The following is a 23,716-nucleotide window of genomic DNA, read 5'->3' on the forward strand; positions in this document are numbered from 1 at the left end:
GAGCATTTCCATGGATTTAGCACTGAGAAGTTTTCTCCATGGGGATCCTGTGCAGCACAGAGATCCTATGGCAGAGCTGTGCCCTTCTGGAGGGCACCTGCAGCCCTGTAGGACACCCAGGCAAACAGTTGAAAACCCTGAAGGTGCCTGGAGGGCACTTGGGCACTTGGTTCCCACAGACACATCCCAACAGCAGCACCCAAAGGGTTTGTGTCTGGACAGGAATCTGCCACCCCCAAACCCCACAGTGGCTTAGAAAACTCAGTGGTGAGAACAAGGAGAGCCCAGGCAGCAGGGGATGGCAGGGAAATGCCACAGGGTTGCTGCCAAGGGAGGAGGGACACAGAGAGACAGCTGGAAATCAGGGCCCTGTCCTTGCCTGGGCTCTGGCTGCTGCAGGGCAATGCACAGCCCAGCCCCCGTGGGCCTGAGGGCACAGGTTCTGCTTAGGCTGGGAAAGTAGCCCAGGCAGGAGCTGCTCAGGGAAGGGGTCTGTGCCACAGGGACAGCAGGGAGGGGCCCACATCCCCCTGCCCAGCCCTTGTGGCAGCAGCTGCCTCTCCCTGCCTGCCTGTCTCTGGGTGAGGAGCTGTTCCTGCCAGCAGCCCCTGCCTGTGCCCAGCTCAGCTCCCTGCCAGTGCTGCCAGAGCCATCCCCACCCCAGTGCCCAGGGGCAGCTCTGCCTGGGCAGGGGCTGCAGAGCAGATCCCAGACAGCCTGCGGTGGCTGGGAAGGGGGAGGTGTTCTGGGGGGATGTGCTTCCTGAGAAGGGCCCCTGGAAATGGAGGAGGTGGAGCTGAAGCTGTGAGGAGCCCTGAGCCTGCAGCTGAAGGGCCCTGCCCAGCCCTGCCCTGCCCTGCCCTGCCCTGCCCTGCCCTGAGGGGTCACTCCTTCCACCCACACCTTCTCCCCCAGCCCCGTGGCAGCTCCTTGGCCGGGCTGAGAGCTGCCCCTGGCAGGCAGCAGAGTCCCTGCCCCAGCACACAGAGCCCTGGGGGCAGGACCCTGCTCTGCACCACAGCCCTGGGCACCCCTGGCTGCACCCCCACCTTCCCACCCCACAGCCAGCCCTGCCACAGGGAACCTTCTGGCCCTGGGCCTCTGATGGGGCAGCAGCAAGTCCTGCTCTGCAGCAGCTTCTCCTGCTGCACCCCAGCAAATCCAGCAGAGCCATCCTGACAGCTCCTGCCACTGCTGCCATTTGGCAGCTGGGAGAGGCACTTGCAGGAACTCACCTGCACTGCTCTGCAGCCAGAGCCTGACCGTGGCAAAGGGCTGGCAAGGTTCCTGCCCTGAGCAGCTCTGCCCTGTCCTCCCACCCCAGGATCCCTTGAACCTCCTGCTCCCTTCTCCTCTCTGCCCTTGCTGCCTGCAGCTCCTGCCCTGCTCTGCCATGTGGCCACTTCCTCTGCACTGCAGCAACTGGGAGAGTCCTGCTGAAAGATCCTAGAATGTGGAATGTGGCAGCTTTAGGAGATGCCTCCAGGAAGGGAAGCTGAACTTTCCTACAGCCAGAGAATTCTTCCTTGAAATCCTGGGAAGGTTTCTCCCATGGTGAGAGCTCAGTCACCTCCCAGCCCAGGCTGCCTCTCATCTCTCTGCCTTCTCTCCTGTGTCTTGGGTGTTGCAGGCAGTGCCCTCAGCCCTGCTGGGCTGTGCAGAGGAGCTGCTCACCAGCAGAGCTGTCTCTTTGAAGCTCTTCTTGGTTGCCAGGCGCTCCCAGTGTGCCAGGAGCCCAGCCCAGCTCAGCAGCACAGCAACAGCCCCACTTATTTAATGACCCTCAGGGCGTTTGGCATTGTTTACATGAGACTCAGTCCCTGAGAGGAAGCTCAAACAACTTCTCAAGAAGTCAAAATGAGATTGAAACACTGAAGTTTCTTGTACTGTTAATGGGTCCCACTGAAGAACATGACTGTGAAAGCATCCCCAGATTCCAGTTGGAACAGAAAACTGCAGACAGTGATGACAAGGATGGACAAACAAAGGAAAGGTGGCTCTAATGTGGAATAAACCTTGACATGTTTCTTTAATCCAGAGGACCAAGCCCTGACCCCCAGCCCCTGGGAAGGCAGATCCTGTCCCTGCCTCATTCCTCTGGGCTCTTCCTGGGGCACTGGGATGTGGGATGTGCAATGCCAAGGGCAGGACCATGGGGTGGCACCTGCCAGGCTGCTGAGCAGGGACAAGGAGGCCATGAGGCCCCAGGGCTGCAAGGGCCACTCCCCTCCTCCTGGCATCAGGGGCACAGACAGCAGCCATGGCCAAAGGCCTGCAGAAGGTGGCTGTGTCAGGGCCTTTCAGCTTCTCCCCCTCCCTGTCTCCTCTCCAGCCCAGGCTGTCCTACGGTGTCCATGCCCTGCCCCTTTCCCTGCAGGCTGTCGTCATCCCCCTGGCTGCCCCACCTGGCTGGCACCTTCCTGCACTGACATCTCTGCGTCCTCCCTGGCTCTTCCTGCACACACAAAGCCTTGGGCTCATCCAGACTCCTTCTTTGTGACATATTGCACCACAACACTGACCTCAGAGGGAAATTTCTGGCTTCTTGTCACCAGTCTAGGCCACCCCAGCTGCCCTTGGTGGCACTAGTTCTTTCTTCGGCTGTTTTCTGCCATGAAGAAAAGCTCCACCAGCTCTGACACCCCCCTTCCAGACCTCTCAGGCTACTCCTCTACTGTCCTCATTCTTCACACCCCTGACCCTTGAGTCCTCAGCCTCTATATATGGGTCATGTGCTTGAGGCCCCAAATTCCTTCCTGGGAGATCTCTGGGACCTCTCCAAAGTTTTGGAAGATGAAAATAGAGTGCTCTTATCCCAGGAAACACAGATGGACACTTTTTTCCAAGGGTTGTCTTGGCAGAATGAGGCACAATCTCTTTAAACTTTCTGGCACAAGGGAGCTCTGAGCTCTGGGTACGGAGGGAGCTCCAAGTGCCAACCACTGGAGTGGGAGCTACAAATCCTCAGGGCTTGTGTTCTTTGGAGGGCCAGACACTGGTGAGAGTGGTGTGTGTGTGTGTGTGCACATGGAAGGACTTGAAGGGCACAATGAACTGTCTCAAAACACTGTCAAAGCAGGAAAATCCCATAAGGTGCCACAACACATAAGCACTGGTGGCAAACAGGAAGGCCTTTAATTCCAAGGCCTAAAGGGAGGTGAAGCTTTGGAAGTAGCCCCCAGGACAGAATTGCACTGTGCAGACTGTGGGAAAGAGCAGACAGCCCCAACAGGAAGCCAGGGCTGGTAAGGCAGATCTGGGGAACCCATCCAGACAAAGATTCCCACCTGCAGACTGGAAGCACACTGGGCAAAACTCCCACCATGGCAAGCTGTGGGAAAGGAAGCAAGTCCTTGCAGACGTGCCAGCCCAAGCTGTGGGAACAGCATCTACCCCCCTGAATACCCAGGACTTGGGCTGTATAAAAGTGATAGCCCAGAAGAACAACTTGGGGACTCTCCACCGAGCAGAGCAGGGTGAAGAAGGACCAGTGGGAGCCTCAGGGATCTCCATGCTGTGATACATTTACTTCATCTCTGTCTCTCTCTCACTGTCTTCCCATCACCCTCTTCTTCTCTCTCTTTCCATTTCTTTCTCTGTCTCTCCCTCCTATTTACTGGTAAATCAAAGGCCATGTTGACTTTGGCACATGGTCTCCTTTGCAGCTGAATTTGGGCAGAGGTGCCTCTTAGTAATGGGAACCTGAGAGTATCCATGAGGTTTTACAGTGTGGGAATGACCAACTGATTCCATGAGGTTCCACAGAGTCGCAGGGTCCATTTGGCTTCGTAAGGCTCTGCAGTGTGATAATGGACCCTTGATTCCATGAGTTTGCAAAATGTCTCAGGACTCATTTGGTTCTAGGAGGTCCCACATATCACAGTGGCCCCTTGGTTCCATGAGAATCCACAGTGTCCCAGGAATCCTTTGGTTCCATGAGCCCTGCAGTGTCACAATGGCCCCTTGATTTCATGAGATTCCACAGTGTCTCAAGCTTCCTTTGGTTCTGTGAGGCCCTGCAGTGTCACAGTGGCCTAGTAATTCCATTTGGTTCCACAGTGTCACAATTGGCCCTTGATTCCATGAGGTTCCACAATGTCCCAGGGTTCCTTTGTTTGCATGAGGGCCTGCAGTGTCACAGTGGCCCCTTGATTCCATCGTTCCACAGTGTCCCAGGGTCCATTTAGCTCTATAAGTCTCTGCAGGGTGACAGTGGTCCCTTGATTCCACAAGGTCCTGAAATGTCTCAGGGTTCCTTTGGTTCCACGAGGCCCCACATGTCACAAAGGCTCCTTGACTCCATCAGGTTCCACAGTGTCACAATGGTCACTTAGGCTCAATAATACCCTGCAGCATAAGAATGTCTCCTTGATTCCATGAGGTTCCACAGTGCCAATATGGGCCTTTGATTTCTTGAGGTCCACAGTGTCCAGGGGTCCCTTTGTCTCTATGATGCTCTGCAGTGTCACAGTGGCCCCTTGATTCCATGAGGTTCTGAAAAGTCTCAGGGCTCCCTTGGTTCCATGAGGCCCTGCAGTGTCACAGTGGCTTTTGAGTCCCCAAGGTTCCTCAGTGTCACAGTGGCCCCTGATTCTATGAGGTCCCAAAATGTCTCAGGGCTCCCTTGGTTTCATGAAGCCCTTCATGGCACAATAAACCCTTGGTTCAATGAGATTCCACAGTGTCCCAGGGTTCCTTTGGCTCAAGAAGGCCCTACAGTGTCACAATGGCCCCTTTACTCCAGGAGGTTCCACAGTGTCCTTGCTGGAACACACAGGGCTGTAATGTTGTCACCCCTGCAGAGCTGCCTCCAGCTCTGGGCTCCAGCACAGGAAGGACATGGACCTGTTGGAGCGAGTCCAGAGGGGATCAGCAAGAGGATCAGAGGGATGGAGCAGCTCTGCTGTGAGGAAATGCTGAGAGAATTGGGATTGTTGAAGCTGAAGAAAAGAAGGCTTTGGGGTGACCTAATTGTGGCCTTGCAGTGCCTGAAGGGAGCCAACCAGAAAGATGGAGAGAGACTTTGGACAAGGGCCTGGAGTGACAGGACAAGGGGAATGGCTTCACACTGAGAATAGGAAGGGTTAGATGGGATATTAGGAAGCATTCTGGACTGTGATGGTAGTGAGATCCTGGCACAGGTTGCTCAGAGAAGTTCTGGTTGCTCATCCCTGGAAGTGTTCCTGGCCAGGCTGGGTGGGACTCTGAGCTCTGAGTCTAGTGGAAGGTGTCCCTGCCCATGGCAGGGGGTTTGACTGAGATGCTCTTTAAGGTTCCTTCCAACCTAAACCATTCCATGATTCTGTGACTGGTGGGGGATGTGGTGGTTGGAGACGATGGGCACAGAGACCCCAAAATGATGGAGTTTTCCATTCTGAGTGAAGGAAGGAGGGGGCAGCAGAACTGACACCCTGGACTGCTGGTGGTCAGTCTTTGTTCTGTTTGGGAGACTGACTGATCTGGGTGTGAGTGCGGATGTGCTGGAGGGCAGGAAGGCTCTGCAGAGGGATCTGGACAGGCTGGATCAATAAGGCCAAGTGTCAGGGCCTGCACTTGGGTCCCAACAACCCAAGTTGGATATGAGGCAGAGTGTGCCCAGGGGGGCAAGAAGGCCAAGGGCATCGTGGCCTTTGTGGAGAAGAGTGTGGCCAGCAGGAGCAGAAAACTGATTGCCCCTCTGTGCTGGGCACTGGGGAGGCCCCACCTGGAGTGCTGTGTCCAGTTCTGGCCCCTCAGTGCCAAAAGGCCCTTGAGGGGCTGGAGCGTGTCCAGAGAAGGGAACGGAGCTGGAGAAGGCTCTGGAAAACGTCTGCTGAGGGACGGCTGAGGGAACTGGGCTGGTTGAGTGTGGAGAAGGGGAGGCTCAGGGGGGACCTCATTGCTCTCTGCAATGACCTGAAAGGAGGTTTTAGTGGGTGTGGGGGTGGTCTCTTCTTTAAAGCCTTTAGTGACAGGAAGAGAGGAAATGGCCTTAAACTGCATTGGCAAGGTTCATATTAGATATTCAAAAAACATTTTTCCACTGAGAGAGTGCTCAGGCATTGGCACAAGTAGCCCAGGGAGGTGGTGGAGTCTCTGGAAGCATTCAGGTGGCATCTGGATGTAGCGCTTTGGGATGGGGTTTAGGGGTGATTCTGGTGGTGCTGGGTTGACAGCTGGACTAGAAGATCTGGAAGGTCTCTTCCAACATTGATGATTCTGTGATTCTCTGACATGTCATCCCTGTTTGCAGGTTTGTGCTCTAACATGACCCTGGGGATGTTTTCTCTATGGGATCCAGAGGTTTCTATCTGGTCCCTCTGCTTGGAAAGCCTTCCAAATCCATTCTGGTGAGGGGAGGTGGTGATGCAGCAACAGCAGCTGCCTTGTGGGATGCCTGGACACCCCTGAGGAGGCAGAGTTGGGGCCACTCATTCTGTGCCCTGTCCTGGCTGGGTGCTGGGGGGACTGCCCTGAGGAGAGACAAATGAGGCTTCTCCTGGGGAAAGCCTCAGCCAAAGCTCAACTTCCCAAACAAGGCTGGGGCTGGGGGTGTGCCGAGGGGGAAGTTGTCCTGCAGGCAGCAGGACAGGACAAGCAGGACACAGTCTGCTCAGGACACAGTGCATCTGAAAGTGTAAAGGTTTTGAGTCTAGGCCTTCCTTCCTGGCAACCAGGAAGAAGGAAGGAAGTATTCCATCCTATTCCTTTATGTAATCGGGCGCCTTTATGTAATAGGCGGACAGGGAAGGCTCTTCCTCTTCCTCTCTCCCGGTGAGGTTTGGAGACAACAGACTCCCGTGGCTGGTCTCGCTTCTGTGGGGGAGCTGAGACCTGGTCGGGCCTACGGGGCCGGTTGTTTCTGCCGAGCCGGGGTCCAGTAGCGTGGCGGTGGCGTTGGGCATGATTGGGCTTTCTCAAGGAAAGTATTATGGTTTTCTTTGGCTATTCCTTTATTGAGTGTGTATACTTGTTTTTGTTTGTTTGTTCTGTCCCATTTTCCCCTTCCCCTTTTCTGTTTTCAGGTGTTGGGGGTTTCTTTCTTATGTGTCTATAGTTTTTGTATATAAATGTAATATAAGTGTAAATATATTTATATATTGCTTTAGCTTTCTCTTATTTCTGTTCTCTTGGGTTTTTTTCCTTTTCCTTTGGTTTTGATGGGGGGAGCTCTTGCGGTGGGGTTTGGAGACTTGGCAGGGAGCCAGCTCTAAACCACCACAGAAGGACACCATGTCTATGGGTCAATTGTTGCTGCTTTATTAAATCACAGCCACTGACAACTGGCTCAGTGGCAACAGAAGATCAGTGCTCACAGTTTGAATCCTGGATTTTGCTGAAGATTTGAAGGCATCAGGATTCCAGTTTTCCTGCCTGTATAAAAGACAGAGTTTCTTTTTTGTGATAACATCCACGACTGGAAAGATCCCCAGGCAGCCACCAGGGATGATGTCACAGGGATGATGTGATATCAAAGGAGAGATGTGATGTCACAAGGGGTTGTGATGTCACGGGGAGGATGTGATGTCACAGGGGAGGATGTGATGTCACAGAGGAGGATGTGATGTCACAGGGTGGAGGTGATGTCATAGGAGACATGTGATGTCACATTGGAGCTGTGATGTCACAGGGGAAGATGTGAGGTCACAGAGGAGGATGTGATGTCACAGGGAGGATGTGATGTCACAGGAGACATGTGATGTCATAGGAGAACTGTGATGTCCCAGAGGAGGATGTGATGTCCAGAGGTAGATGTGATGTCACAGGCGTGCTGTGATGTCACAGAGGAGGATGTGATGTCAGAGAGGAGGATGTGATGTCATAGGAGACATGCGATGTCACAGAGGGGGATGTGATGTCATAGGAGAGCTGTAATGTCACAGAGGAGGATGTGATGTCCAGAGGTGGATGTGATGTCACAGGGAGCTGTGATGTCACAGGAAGGATGTGATGTCACAGGAGAGCTGTGATGTCCCAGAGTAGGATGTGATGTCATAGGAGACATGCGATGTCATAGAGGGGGATGTGATGTCACAGAGGATGTGATGTCATATGAGACATGTGATGTCACAGAGGGATGATGTGATATCACAGAAGAGGATGTGATTTCACAGGGAGCTGTGATGTCAAAGGAAGGATGTGATGTCACAGGAGAGCTGTGATTTCACAGAGGAGGATATGATGTCATAAGAGACATGCGATGACACAGAGGGGGATGTGATGTCACAGAGGAGGATGTGATATCATAGGAGACATGTGATGTCACAGAGGGGGATGTGATGTCACAGAGGACGATGTGATGTCATAGGAGACATGCGATGTCACAGAGGGGGATGTGATGTTACAGGGAGCTGTGATGTCACAGGGAAGCTGTGATGTCACAGGGAAGCTGTGATGTCACAGAGGAGGATGTGATGTCATACGAGACATGCGATGTCACAGAGGGGGATGTGATGTCACAGAGGAGGATGTGATGTCACAGGGAGCTTTGATGTCACAGGAAGGATGTGATGGCAGAGAGGAGGATGTGATGTCACAGAGGAAGATGTGATGTCACAGTGGAGCTGTGACGTCACAGGAGAGGTGTGATATCATATGATGGATGCGACATCATAGACAAGATGTGATGTCACAGAGGAGGATGTGATATCACATGATAGATGTGACGCAGGGAGGAGCCGAGGTTAAGGAGGCCAAAACCAGCCCCAGAATGGATCGGGAATGGGGACCCCCCCTGCGTTCCCCTGTGTCAACCTGCTCTGTGGGGCTTTGGGAGGGCACCTCCCCCTCAATGGGCATCCAGCTCACCCTAAAGGTGCCAGGACCACCCCACAGACCCCCAAGGACCCCCTAAATCCATCCAGAGCCCACCCAGGACCCCCTCAATCCCCTTTTCTGGGGGACCTTTAGGGGCACTGGTGGCTGAGCTGGGCAGCAAAGTTCATACCTGTCTACAGCCTGAGTCACTGAAATGCTGATTTTAAAGCACAGAAAGGAGAAGCTTGAGGCAGTTTGTTGAAGGCAGAAAGGCTGATTTCTCATGTATTTTAATTACTTCTGAAATGCTTCAAAGCCTGGTTTTCAGGGGTTTATTGAATTTGGCAAGTTCTTGGGGTTTTCTTGGGCTTTTCTTTGTGTGGGGGGTGGGTGGGTTGGTTGTTTTTACAGTTACTTGTCTCATATACTTGGTGCTTTTCCCAGGCGAACATTGATTTGTGTAGAGACAAAATCCCTGGAGAATATCTTAATCTGGGGATAAAAATACTCCCCTGGGAAGGATGCAGGATGAGTTGGTATTATTTATTTAAGAGTTTCAGGCCCACAACGAGCAGTTTCAGCCAAATTTTCTAAGTGACTGAGGAACCCTTTTCTCCAAATGTGCTCCCCTGAGGCAGTTTCAAATCCCCAGTTGTGATTCAGTTGTCTGGAATGATTCTAAATGAATTGAATGCTTTTTTTGGCCATCATCTAGGCAACTGCTGCCACAGATAACATCGATTGTAAGAAGGCAGAAGAGAAGGACATGAAAGGGCCACCTGTGAGCAAAAGGTATTTTTCATTTTCAGCAGTCTCTGAATTTTTGTTACTAGTTTTCTGTTTCTGTGGAAGAGTTCAGTGTCCTCCCTCCTGGGAGGGATGGGAACAAATGATTAAATGTGGAAAATGTTCCGTTCCAACACTGCAACCTGTAAATTGTCCAGATGGTCTAAAGATGTCCAGATTATCGAAAACCTTCCATATTTTTGTTTTCAGGGAGAGAGAAATATTTGATGAAGAAATCCAGCAAAGGCAAAAGTGCAAGGCCAAGCCTCAGCCTGTGGAAAGCTGAGGGGTGGCACCGGCAGCCCCGGAATTACATCGGGAAAATAAGAAACAGGAATTTTGGGGTGAGATCGAGCTTTTTTCAGTGGGGTTGATCCACTTTGAGGTGACAGATTGATCCCTCTTGACTTTTGGGATGCAGAGCTGGGAGAGACTGGAATGTTAATGGTCCATGGCTCCAACACTCTCCAGTTGCAGAAGCAGTGGGGGCTTTGCTGCCCAAGGGCAATGGAACCGCCTGGGGCAGAGGGGGGAACATCCACCCTTGGAGGGGACAGGCTGGGTTTGGAGCCAGAGAGGGGAAGTGCTATTTTTGTGATTTTATATCACTATAGACAGGAGCCAAAACTGCCCCAAACCTACTTTACATGGAGACAAAATTGTTCTAAACTAAACCCTACATATATAGATAGATATAAATATAGACATAGATATAGATAAACTAACTCTAATCTGCCCCAAGGGATCAGTTAAGAAGACCCTGAGTCACCCTCACTGTCAGGGGGGTCGGGACAGGGGCTGGACACGGGAGAAGCTTCTGGCAGCTGCTCACAGAACCCACCCCTGGAGCCCCCCAGGAACCAAAACATGGCCATCTAAAACCCAATACACTGCCCAGCATGGATCACCTGGACCGTGGGTCACCAGGTCTGTGCCCAACGTGGATCCCTGTGGATCATCCAATGGGGGCCTCCGATGGCTGATGGAGTTGGAGCAGCAGCCAAAGCTCTTCCCACAGTCGGGGAACTCGAAGGGCTTCTCTTACTGTGGGTCCCTTGGTGTGAGGTTGTGGTGGTTTGAAACTCCCAAAATCTAATTTTTAAGTTCAAGCCCCCCTCCCACAGTTTGCCCCTGTGAGAGGGTTTAGTGATGGTATGGACTTGATATCTTTTTCACCCCATGGGGAGAGTTTTCAGACAAAACACAACCATTCGTTATTGGGGGAAGGGGAAAATATTTACAAAGGTTTATTTACACCCACATATATATTTACATTAAATTAAATTTCTCCTCTTCTTCAATAAAAGTCCAAGAAGAAAAGAGTCTTTTTATCACTTCTCAGGGCACAGTTCCTTCATTTCAGGTTTTTGTGGCACTGGTTAGTGTCCTCCATTTTTCCAAGGGCAGCAGATTTAAATATAGCAGTTAGGATTTTTGTTCTTACTTTGTGGAAATTTCAACCCTGAGCCCAAGCCTTTGGGGAATTTCCTTGTAGATCTTCACTCCTCTTGGGTTAGAACATTGAAGGCAGCTTTCAGTTCAGTCTTACCAAAGCTCTTCTGCTCTGTCTCAGCTCAGTAGCAGAATAGAAGCAGCAACAGCAGCAGCAGAGGGCACGGCCACCTCCTCCGCATCCCGTCCTGGCTCAGCTCTCAGGACAACTCTGGGTTTTCAGCTCCTTTCTCCCTCTCTCCAGCTGCTGCTGCTGCTTTCAGTTACACATCAAGTAATTCTTCCCTCCTTTTCTGGTTTATAATCCTTACCTAAAGGAAGGGGGTGAATGTGAAAGCCTTAATTTACTTAGTGAAACAGTTGTCTACAAAAGAAGTTGCTTCAAACACCAATTGCAAAAGCATCCAAATGTGTGGATCCTGAAAGATCCAGTATTGCCCTCTCTGGTTAGCGGAGATAATGTTTAGTTGAAGCACTGATGTTTATTTTCCATTTTTTTAAGAGAAGAGGGAAAATACTTGAAAACACCAGGAGCTTTATTGAAGTTGACATACTTTGCTTAATGCAATACAGTTTATTATTTCAAAATAACACCCAAAAAAGAGTGCATCTGTGAATAAAGTCACATCTTACTGGGAATTCCTCTCTAAATGTGAGAAACCTGGCAAACAGCCTTAGCTAAAAATACCCAAACCTACATGAGTTGTGCTTTGACTGCTGTGCTTACAGAACATCTGATGGTGGTAAAAGCAGAACTAGGGCTGTCCAGGGCACTCATGTTCTGTGCAGTCTCTGACAGGAACTCATGATGGACTTTGCTGGCCAGAAAGGCCACGTCTGCTCTTTCCTGCAGTGTCAAAGTTACCAGGGATGTGTCTTTGAGACTAAAACCTTGCTTTAATGGACTTTGAGACGCAGACCTTGAGGTTTGGTTTGTTCACAGCCTCATTCTGCCCATTCAGCTCCCTCTGTTGGAGGCAATTCTGTTTCCAGGGGAGGTCACCTCAGTTTTGAAGTTGAAGCCTCAGATCTCACTCTGGAAAACTTGGTCAGTGTGTTGGTGTCTCATGCGTGGGTGTTGTACGTGTTGGATTTCAGTCTCCCACCTGAGGAACAGGAGGTTTCAATAGACCTCAAGTGGCTGAAGCCCTGGGTTTGGCCATCAGGCCTTGTCTTTCACTGCTGTGGTCTTTTAATTGAGCAACAGAGAATTGCAGCAAAAAACTGAAGAGAAAAACTTTGTAAATTTTGTTTCAGAATTGTTGCCCTGAACCTTTGGTCGAGGTTGGGAATGGTTTGTCTCCCTTGGCAGGGAGGGTCAGTACTCTTTGTCATTCTGACATGACTGCCCAGGGCCCTGATTTTATCGTGGCCAAAATACTGGGCTTGGAAGCCAAAGCAGGAGCTGGTAGATAACAGCAGCTTGAAAAATGGGCTGATGCCTAATTGATGTGACAGAAGGAATGAAAGACTCATGACAGCTAAGAAAAAAATTGGGCTTTTCAGTGCCTACCTCAGGTTAGGATGACTGCCTGTGTCTTAGTGGAGGAAGATGTTTTTGTAACTTTATTGAAACTTGTTAGTAAAATGTGCCTTAATTCCTAAGGAAACAACCACTGTGAAATCTTTAAAAACCAAATGTAGATTTCCAAAGTGTAGAAGTTGCTATTAATATTTTGGCCGTTCCTGTGGCATCTTTTTTGTGTATGAACAACTCTGAGAACAAGAACGTGTTCTTAATTATAACACATTATCAGGTCTGTTTACTGATAATTATTTTACAACGTTGAGAGAAGAGTTTAAGATGAAAGTTGTGGGGTTACTTGCAAAGTTTTTGGTAAAACCAATGCAGTTGAACCTGGTGGGGAAATTTGCCCTTAAATTGGATTTGGCAGATCTCATGAGTGTCTAAGGCAGAGGCCAACCCAAGTGGAAAGAGCCTTTCAAGGGTGACTAAGATGTAACTAAATTACCTTTTTGAGAGGTGGGGAAAGCTGATGTCAGGAATTAAATTTCCTTATGTTAAGCTTAGTAAAAATATAATAATATATAAATATTAAAATTATTTTAATGGTCTTATGGGGTTTTCACTGTGCTTAAGTTCGTACTTCTGAGTGTTTGATTGTCACAATAATGGACAGCTTCGTAGTGGTTTTTTTTTTATTATTATTTTTCACGTTTTGATAGTTTGGTCAAGGCATTAACATTAAAAATCATTCAAAATTTTAATTCATTTTCAAACACCGAAATAGATTTGAAATGAGGTTAATGAGAACAGTGGGGGAAAAAAAAAAACCGAGCCCCAAACCAAAACAACCCCAAAAACTGTTCATTTTTCCATTGTATTTTAAAGAAGGAAGTCTGTAGAGCAGCAGAAAACAGGACACGTGGGCAGGTGTGAAAGTCAGACCGGGGCTTGTTGCACTGGTTCCAGTGCTCTTTGCTTCAGTGTAACTGGTCATTTTGAGATGAGACTGGGGAAACAGGGCTGCCAGGGCAGAGACCACTGGCTGGCCCCACTGGTTTTTGCTGGGCAGTGGGTAATTTCTGCCTCACTTGTCAGAATCAGTCCACGGTTATCAGGGAATGGGGTAGTGGTGAATTTGGCTTTCAGACTAAAATGAGGTTAAACTTACACATATTCAAAAGAATAAATTGATGTTGGAGTGCACACACTGAAAAATGTCAGTCCTATGACCGAAGCTCTTCCAGCAGTCGGGGCACTCACAGGGCTTCTCTTATCAGTGCGTCTGTTGGTGTCCGGTAGGGCACTGGTAGGGCTTCCATTACTGGTGGGTCCGTTGGTGTTGGGTCACATTAGAGCTCTGAGTGAAGCTCTTCCCACACTCCCCACACTTGTAGGGCCTCTCCCCGGTGTGGATTCGCCGGTGGGTGACAAGGTGGGAGTTCTGCTTGAAGCCCTTCCCACAGTTGGTGCAGCGGAAGGGCCTCTCATCCGTGTGCGTCCGCTGGTGCCTTAGGAGATCTGAGCTGGTCCGACACCTCTTCCCACATTCCAAGCACTTGTAGGGCCGTTCCCTGGTGTGGATGTGCTGGTGGGTGCGGAGGGTGGAGCTCTGCCTGAAGCTCTTCCCACATTCCCCACACGTGTAGGGCTGTTCCCCAGTGTGGATGTGCTGGTGCTTGAGGAGGTCGGAGCTCTGCCTAAAGCTCTTCCCACACTCCTGACATGTGTAGGGCCGTTCCCCAGTGTGGAAACGCTGGTGTTTGTGGAGACTGGAGCTGCAGTTGAAGCTCTTCCCACATTCCCCACATATGTAGGGCCGTTCCCCAGTGTGGATGTGCTGGTGGGTGAGGAGGTGGGAGCTCTGCCTGAAGCTCTTCCCACATTCCAAGCACTTGAAGGGCTTCTCATTGCTGGGAGGCTGCTCAGGGACCACCAGCTCAGAGCTCCCCCTCAAGCTCCAGCTGCCTTCCCGGCACAGGCTGGCTCTTTCCTCCTCAGAGCACCCTGGGATGGCTTTGGAGCCCCTCCTGTGGGGGGATCTCCGGCCCTTTTCCTCCCCACTGCCTTCCTGCGCCGGGGAGCCCTTCAAAACGGCCTCTCCCACCAGGGTCTCACGGGGGGATTTGTCCTCCGGGCTCTCCGTCCTCAGCTCGGGGCCTGGGGCAGGAAGCAAGAAGGACAGGGAGGGGATTTGCCTCCGGCCCACAGGGAAGGCCAAGGACATCCCCCCAACTCCGGCCCCGGCAGGACGGCGGCGCCAGCGGGGTTGTCCTGCAGCCGGGGCCATGCTCGGCTGACAGAGCCAGCACAACACCCGCCCAAAGGGACACTGACTTCCTCCTCACCTGCCTGGGGGGCCCAAGGCATCTTCCTCTTCCTTGCAGCCTCCTCCTCCATCCGCCCAAGCTTTGGGAAGGAGAAATCCATCTGGGGGGGAAAACAAGGGCTGAGCACGTTGGCTTGGGGGTTCCTCCTGCCCAAGTCCATCTCTAGAACTCACCAGGCATCCTGTCTCCATAAAAACCTCCAAAACACCAAGATTCAGCCCAGAAAAACCCAAACCACCGAGATTCACACAAAAATCCCTCACAAATTGCAAGAAGACCCTTAGCCCCTCAAACTGTAAAAAGTTGAAATTCAGCTAAAAAATACTCCAAAATATGAAGATTAGCCAAAAAAATCTCTCCCAAAAGTTCCTCCTCTCTGGTCTCTCCCCTCTGGGGTTTGGAGGGTCTCCCCTGTCTGGGATGCTGGGGGTCCCACTTAGAAATGATGAGAGTGTTGGGGGTCCTAAGGGTTCCTTCTCCTCTGACCCTCGCCTTCGGGGTGCTGCGTTCCCAGACATTCCCCCTCTCCAGGTTCTGCACTTCGTTGTGCCGGGGATCCCAGGGGTCCCCACTGTCCAGGCTTCCCCTTCTCCGTCCCCCCTTTCAGGCTCCCGGGGCTCCTCCCTCTCTGTGCTCCCCCCTCCAGGCTGCCGGGGGTCCCCCAGCTCTGCCATCGCCCCGCTCCACCCTCCACACTCGGCAGCTCCCGGGCTCCACACCCACCCCCGGCACTCCCGGGGGTCCCAAACCCGCTGTGTCCCCCCCTGTCAGCACCGGGCTGACAATGGAGCCGGCAGGGCCTGACCCAGCAACACCAACCCCCACCATGGGGGGGACCCGCATCCCCCCACCCACCGCCGGGGCTCTGCTGCCAACCCAGCCCGGCACCCCCAAAAAACACCTCCTGCCCACCCCCAAGAGCCCCCAAGGGCACAGCCCTGCACAAGGGCCGGCTGTGCCCAAGGCAACCAAACAGCTCCACAGGCGTTGGCTGGGGGGATGTGAGGGCTGGGCCTGCTCAGCACAGCCCCGGCCTCGTGCCCAGCGCCTCTTTCCTGACCCACACAAGACCTTCCCGGCCCCCCCAGGGCTCCCCTGCTGCTGCCTCTGCTCCTGGCCCTGCCTTTGCTGCTCCCTTGGCTGGGGCAGCGGCTGCAGGGGGGGGATGGCAGCAGCTTCAGCTCCACGGCACTTCCTGGGGGGAGCTCAGCCTGGGGGGACGGGCAGGGACCTGATGGGGATGGACAGGGGCCCAGCAGGGACAGACAGGGCCTGCAGGGGAAGGCACAGGGACAACCTGGACCCCCACACTGACACCGCTGTCTCTGCTCCTCCTTGCAGGCTCCGTGGCCAGGCACAGTTTGTGTTCCTGGGTGCCCACCATCTCAGCACTTGGAGACGCTCAAATCAGCGCCCGCAGCTCTGCAGCAAAGCCCCAGCTCACCTGGCACACAGGGGATGGACACAGCACCTTCTCAGGGATGGGCATTCACAGCTTCAGGTCTTTCTCACCACAGGGCTCTCCTTCCTCAGCAGCACCTCTGCCTTGCACTTATTCTCAGCCTCAGCTCAGGGACAGCTCTGGGCTCACCTCCGCGCCACTTCTCAGCCTCACCTCAGGGCCTGGGCTCAAGGACAGGAACCTGCAGGGAGGGGACATCAGGTGCAAGCTGAGGGCTGCCTGCTTGCACTGGCCTCTGGGCTTCTTTCTCCTTCTACAACCAGCCCAGAACTCAGCCTGCTTTGCTAACACCACACATTTACAGACTAACCTTGGAGATAGATATGGACAGACATCTCTATCACCCTGGGGATAGAGCCTCAAGCATGTGCTGCCATAGGAATGGCAATCAGAGAATCACAGAATCAGCTGGGTTGGAAAAGACCTCTGAGATCATCAAGTCCAACCCTTGATCCAACCCCGCCGTGCTTCCCAGACCATGGCACTGAGGCCACATCCACTCTCACCTTCAACACCTCCAGGGACGCTGACTCCACCCCCTCCCTGCCCAGCCCATTCCAAGGCCTGATCACTCTCTCAGCAAAAAATTGCTTCCTAATATCCAACCTAAACCTGCCCTGGCACAGCTCAAGACCCAGCCCTCTTGTCCTACTGCTGCTTCCTGGCACAACAGCCCCACCCCCACCTGGCTCCAACCTCCTGGCAGGGACTTGCAGACAGTCAGGAGGTCTCCCCTGAGCCTCCTCTTCTCCAGCCTCAACACCCCCAGCTCCCTCAGCCTCTCCTCACACCACTTGTGCTCCACTCCCTTCCCCAGCCTCGCTGCTCTTCTCTGGATCCTCTGACCCCAAAAATGCTCCCCCTCCCATAGAAAGGCCAAGGGCATCTGGGGACAGCTGGGGGGCTTTGTGGGGCACTGGGTGATTACTGGGGGATACTGGGACACACTGGGGGGAACCAGGGAGCATTGGGAGGACTGGGGGGTTACTGAGCGACACTGGGAGGGCACTGGGAGGGCCTGGGGGGGAACTGGGGCACACTGGGGGCATTGGCAGAGAACTGGGGAGTTACCGGGGGATACCCGGACAACGGGGGGGATACTGGCAGGTTACTGGGCCATACTGGGGGTTACTGGGTGCTCACTGCAGGATCAGTGGGCCATACTGGGGGGCAGTGGGAGGTCACTGGGACACACTGGATGGTCACTGAGGGGGTTACTGGGCCATACTGAGGGTAACTGGGAGGTCACTGGGATATACTGGGGGCACTGGGATCCCCTTACCCGGATGTGGTACATCTCCCCCCCTGGATTTTGGAGGGCATCCCTAGGACCCCTCCCCTGGGGGCTGGGGGACCCCTTGAACCCACTGCTGGGCTTTAGGGGACCCCCTAAAATCCCCTCAAAACCCCAGAAATCCCCCCCTCGATCCATCGAAACCTCCTCAAGGGCCCCTCATCCCTCCCCAGCACCCTCTAAACCCTCTCAGTGACCCACAAAACCCACCTGAGACTCCCCAAGCCCATTCAGGGACCCCCAATCCCCCCCACGGGCCCTCCAAACCGTCTGGGACACCTTAAACCCCCTAGAGACCCCCAAACTGCCTCGAAGGTCCCCGCAAAGCCTCCCAGGAACCCCAAACCTCCCCAGAGAGCCCAAAAGCCCACCTGGGACACCCCAAATCTTCTCAGAAAACGAAACCCCCATCAGAGCCCCCCAAAACCTTTAAGGGACCTTCAACCTCCCCCCTGAGTCCCTTCAGGGACCCCTCAAAACGTCCCCGGGAACCCCCAAACCCCCCCGCTAAACCCTCCCGAGCCCTCCAGCCTTTCCACCCACACCCGCGCTCCCCGCAGCCCCCGGGGGGATCCCCAGACCCCGCTCTCGCCGCCCCCCCGCCAACTCACCCAGCGAAGTGCAGCGGCCGCAGGCGAGTCCTCCTCACTCCCGACCACGAGGACAAAATGGCGCTCGCTCCGCGCGCCCTCCGCCTTTACAGACCCGCCCCGCAGCCAATCAGCGCGCGGCCACGGCCCCTGCCCGCCCTTCGCCACGCCCCCACCTGCGCGGGGCATTGTGGGAGTTGTATTCCCTGCGGTGGGGGAGGACCCGACTTGTTGGGTTTTAGTTTTTCTGTCTTCTTTTATTTTCTCTTTTTTATTTCTTTCTTTTCTTTCTTTTTTCTTTCTTCTTTCCTTTTTCTCTTTTTTTTTCTTTGTAGTTCTTCTTTTTTTCTTTGTTCTTTTTTTTTCAAAAATCTTACAACAACAGATAATCTGCCATTGTTTCAGGTTTGTGAGGATTCCCAAGATCACAAACACTGAGACACCAAGGGTGGAAGCCAAGCAACTTTATCCTGTCCCTTGCCACAGCCTTCAATCCACACCCAGCCCTGGATTTCTGCAAAGCCGCTGGGCAGGAGCAGGAGATGGAGCTGGTGCTGGGCCGGAGGGGCAGCAACAACAAACCCGTGTCTTTGGCACAGGGGAAGGAATTTAGTGCTTGAGGGGTTACATTCCACAGGCTCCCCTGGGGATCAGCTTATGCTTGGGCAGTGAGAACAGCAAGAACATTCCTAATAAAAATGCCAGAGGGAAGGGAGCGGAGGGGGAGCAGGGGCAGGAAAAGGAAGCAGAGCGATGGAAGATGGGCTGGGGCGGTCGGGGCTGGGGGAAGGCAGGCTGGACAATGCCTTGTTTGGTCCAGCAGCTGGACCAGCTCCAGGGCAGATGTCGGGGGAGCCTCTGCCACAGGGACATGGACAAACAGACGCTACAAAAGCTCTCAGAGGGGTTGGGGGCTCTGGGCGGGGCTGCGCTCTCGCCTCAAGCCAGGATATCCCAGGGCAGTGGAACAGCAATTCCTGTCAGCTCCCAGCAAAGATTATTGGGGTTTGCACTGGGGAAATATTGACGCTCCAGCTTCTTCTTCTTCTGTTTTTAGAACTTTGAGCTTGCAGTCGGGTAGAAGGGCTGGTGGGGGAGTGGGAAGAGACCCATTTTGAGGGACACATCTCATCCCTCAGTTAGATGGAGCTAAACCCCTAATCTTGCTTAGGAATAGCTGCTGATGCTCAGTTGTCTTCTTTCCCTTCTGCTTTAGTGGGATATTACATTTCCCTGCAGTATTGGTGATAGAATGCTATGTCAGCTGGAATGGTTTGGTTCTTACAGAAAGCATAAATGCATTTTAAGGAAGGTATTTTTAAATAGGGGAGGCCTCAAAAAAAAAAAAAACAAACAAAATCCCAAAGGTAATATAAGTGCAGAATCAAGTGAACTTTGGGGTTTCCTTTTTAATTCTTGGGTAGAAAAGCCATCCCAGTTAGGGACAGCAATTTCTTGCATTGCTGAAAAAAAAAACATCAACAAACAAAAAAAGAAATCTGAATTTGTTCTCCTTCAGATTTGGTTTCGATCATAAGAATCCTTCTAGTGAAAAGGGCTAATTTACTCTTTCTAGAGGAATGTTTTAAGTGTGATTATCACAATATCACAGCTGCTTACAAGGTCTAAAATAGGACATTGACCTTGAACGTGTTCCTGTGTTTAGGATGTGGTACTTAACATTCAAGAAACAATAGAACTGCAGCTCATTTATTAAGGTATCATCTCAGAATGTTCACTCTTGCTCTGTAAAGACATGCCACGAGGATTGTAGAAAGCTTGCAGTATCCCAGGAAGTACATGTGGTATTTTATCAGTCTAAATATGCATAAGATTTTCAAGATTTCTGCTGGCAATACTCCATAACTAAAGTAAGTTTTCCCTTTGCTACTGCATTAGTTTATGATTTAGTTGTTACTGACATTCCACCAATCATATTATTAGCTTCACCAAAGGAAAGGGAAATAATCCTGTATTAATTAAAGAGAGCAACTGAATTCCCTCAGTCATCTTATCCTTGGCTGTCTGAGACAGTGATGCACTTCAATTTCCTTACAGAAACTTCCACTAAAAAAGAGATTGGGGTGATAGTGAGAGATCCATATTGAAGGGTGTGCCTGAATTATCTTTAGGGAGGAGACTATTTTTGGTGGGTGACAGGCAATGTGCCTATGGTTCCTTTTTTCTGCCTGGGTTTTTTTTCTCTTTCTTTTTGTCAGAGGCTTTGGAAAAGGTGTTTTGTCAAGAGAATAATATTCATTTATAGCCATGTGAATGGTTTCTATGCTGTACCAGTGAAGGCAGTCACCTAAATACCCATACCCATACCCTTGGAAATAAAACAAGGAGAAAACATGGAGTATTTGTTTGAGACTAGATACATTGAATGTAGTTCAGTAACATGGAAAGGCGATTGCTGTTATTTCACAGAGACATTTCTTTGTATGCTGGAACTGAGAGTAGCAGCAAAAGCTAAAAGCCTTTCAATGTGTCTTTGTGAACACACTGTGGATAAGATCAAAGGAGCATTCAGAGATTGTGTCGTGTGAGCTTTTTTCCCTCAGATCAAAACAAGGAGTAATTAATGCTAAATCCAGCAGATGGCTTTCAAGTAATAACTTGGTCCAATTTGTCCAACTGTGTCCAAACAGATGAGGAAAATCTGGAACTTTAGAAGGGTTAGTTTTTTACTTCATTAGCAGGATATCCAGGAGTGCACCAAGTGCCTTCCAGTGAGGAACACAAGAGACAAGGAGACAGTGACAATATTGTTCTAATGTTAATCTCACTGGAGCACAGAATGAGGTCACATCTGAGTTATGTTTCTTAATTTAGTGATTGGGAATAAAGAGAAAATCACATATTTGATGACACTTTAGGATTTATTTCACACTCTTAACAACAAGGTATTTTCCAGCTGGACTTTGAATAAGGTTCCACGGTGTATTGCAAATTAGTATCTCAAGTTAACAGTCTACTTCTTCCCAAACAGAAATCTTGTAGGAAACAACTTGTACAAGAGCACTCTATTGTCATCCTCCAAAACCTTGGAGAGGTCCCAGAGACCCCTCAGGAAGGAATTTGGGGCCTCAAGCACAGGACCCGTATATAGAGGCTGAGGACTCAGGGGTCAGTGGCGTGAAGATTGAGGACAGAAGAGGAGTAGCCTGAGAGGTCTGGAAGGGGGGTGTCAGAGCTGGTGGAGCTTTTCTTTCTGTCAGAAAACAGCCTAAGAAAGAACTAGTGCCACCAAGGGCAGCTGGGGTGGCCTAGACTGGTGACAAGAAGTCAGAAATTTCCCTCTGAGGTCAGTGTTGTGGTGCAATATGTCACAAAGATAGAGTCTGGATGAGCCCAAGGCTTTGTGTGTGCAGGAAGAGCCAGGGAGGACACAGAGATGTCAGTGCAGGAAGGTGCCAGCCAGGTGGGGCAGCCGGGGGGATGACGACAGCCTGCAGGGAAAGGGGCAGGGCATGGACACCGTAGGACAGCCTGGGCTGGAGAGGAGACAGGGAGGGGGAGAAGCTGAAAGCCCTGAAAGAGCCACCTTCTGCAGGCCTTTGGCCAGGGCAACTGTCTGTGCCCCTGATGCCAGGAGGAGGGGAGTGGCCCTTGCAGCCCTGGGGCCTCATGGCCTCCTTGTCCCTGCTCAGCAGCCTGGCAGGTGCCACCCCATGGTCCTGCCCTTGGCATTGCACATCCCACATCCCAGTGCCCCAGGAAGAGCCCTGAGGAATGAGGCAGGGACAGGATCTGCCTTCCCAGGGGCTGGGGGTCAGGGCTTGGTCCTCTGGATCAAGGAAACAAGTCAAGGTTTATTCAGCATCAGAGCCACCTTTCCCTTGCTTGTCCATCCTTGTCATCACTGTCTGCAGTTTTCTGCTCTAACTGGAACCTGGGGACACGTTCTCAGTTGTGTCCCTCAGTGAGATTCATTAGCACTACAAGAAACTTCAGTGTTTCAATCTCATTTTGACTTCTTGAGAAGTTGTTTGAACTTCCTCTCAGGGACTGAGTCTCATGTAAACAACATCAACATCCCCTGAGGGTCATGAAATGCCTGGGGCTGTTGCTGTGCTGCTGAGCTGGGCCAGGCTCCTGGCACACAGGGAGCTCCTGGCAACCAAGAAGAGCTTCAAAGAGACAGCTCTGCTGGTGAGCAGCTCCTCTGCACAGCCCAGCAGGGCTGAGGGCACTGCCTGCAACACCCAGGGCACAGGAGAGAAGGCAGAGAGATGAGAGGCAGCCTGGGCTGGGAGGTGACTGAGCTCTCACTACAGGAGAAACCTTCCCAGGATTTGAAGGAAGAATTCTCTGGCTGTAGGAAAGTTCAACTTGCCTTCCTGGAGGCATCTCCTAAAGCTGCCACATCCCACAGCTTCTAGGATCTTTCAGCAGGACTCTGCCAGCTGCTGCAGTGCAGGGGAAGTGGCCATATGGCAGAGCAGGGCAGGAGCTGCAGGCAGCAAGGGCAGAGAGGAGAAGGGAGCAGGAGGTTCAAGGGATCCTGGGGTGGGAGGACAGGGCAGAGCTGCTCAGGGCAGGAACCTTGCCAGCCCTTTGCCACGGTCAGGCTCTGGCTGCAGAGCAGTGCAGGTGAGTTCCTGCAAGTGCCTCTCCCAGCTGCCAAATGGCAGCAGTGGCAGGAGCTGTCAGGATGGCTCTGCTGGATTTGCTGGGGTGCAGCAGGAGAAGCTGCTGCAGAGCAGGACTTGCTGCTGCCCCCTCAGAGGCCCAGGGCCAGAAGGTTCCCTGTGCCAGGGCTGGCTGTGGGGTGGGAAGGTGGGGGTGCAGCCAGGGGTGCCCAGGGCTGTGGTGCAGAGCAGGGTCCTGCCCCCAGGGCTCTGTGTGCTGGGGCAGGGACTCTGCTGCCTGCCAGGGTCAGCTCTCAGCCCGGCCAAGGAGCTGCCACGGGGCTGGGGGAGAAGGGGTGGGTGGAAGGAGTGACCCCTCAGGGCAGGGCAGGGCTGGGCAGGGCCCTTCAGCTGCAGGCTCAGGGCTCCTCACAGCTTCAGCTCCACCTCCTCCATTTCCAGGGGCCCTTCTCAGGAAGCACATCCCCCCAGAACACCTCCCCCTTCCCAGCCACCGCAGGCTGTCTGGGATCTGCTCTGCAGCCCCTGCCCAGGCAGAGCTGCCCCTGGGCACTGGGCTGGGGATGGCTCTGGCAGCACTGGCAGGGAGCTGAGCTGGGCACAGGCAGGGGCTGCTGGCAGGAACAGCTCCTCACCCAGAGACAGGCAGGCAGTGAGAGGCAGCTGCTGCCACAAGGGCTGGGCAGGGGGATGGGGGCCCCTCCCTGCTGTCCCTGTGGCACAGACCCCTTCCCTGAGCAGCTCCTGCCTGGGCTCCTTTCCCAGCCTAAGCAGAGCCTGTGCCCTCAGGCCCACGGGGGCTGGGCTGGGCATTGCCCTGCAGCAGCCAGAGCCCAGGCAAGGACAGGGCCCTGATTTCCAGCTGTCTCTCTGTGTCCCTCCTCCCTTGGCAGCAGCATTGTGGCATTTCCCTGCCATCCCCTGCTACCTGGGCTCTCCTTGTTCTCACCAGTGGGTTTTCTGAGCCACTGTGGGGTTTGGGGGGGCAGATTCCTGTCCAGACACA

At 52.6% G+C, this 23,716-nt stretch overlaps 1 protein-coding gene and 1 pseudogene across 1 annotated transcript; one reads left to right on the forward strand and one right to left on the reverse strand.

The window, feature by feature from the left end:
• The window catches only part of LOC135404975 (zinc finger protein 91-like), a 193,377-nt pseudogene that overhangs the window by 79,032 nt on the left and 90,629 nt on the right, over positions 1–23,716 (forward strand).
• Positions 13,760–14,949, reverse strand: LOC135404585 (zinc finger protein 239-like). Its single transcript, XM_064639320.1, has 2 exons — positions 14,943–14,949; positions 13,760–14,629 (listed from the first exon to the last, which is right to left on the reverse strand). The coding sequence occupies exons 1-2, from the start codon at positions 14,947–14,949 to the stop codon at positions 13,761–13,763; spliced, it is 876 nt and encodes a 291-aa protein (XP_064495390.1). The 3' UTR covers position 13,760.

Source organism: Pseudopipra pipra, chromosome W (assembly GCF_036250125.1).
Source record: "Pseudopipra pipra isolate bDixPip1 chromosome W, bDixPip1.hap1, whole genome shotgun sequence".
Classification (NCBI taxonomy): Eukaryota; Metazoa; Chordata; class Aves; order Passeriformes; family Pipridae; genus Pseudopipra; species Pseudopipra pipra.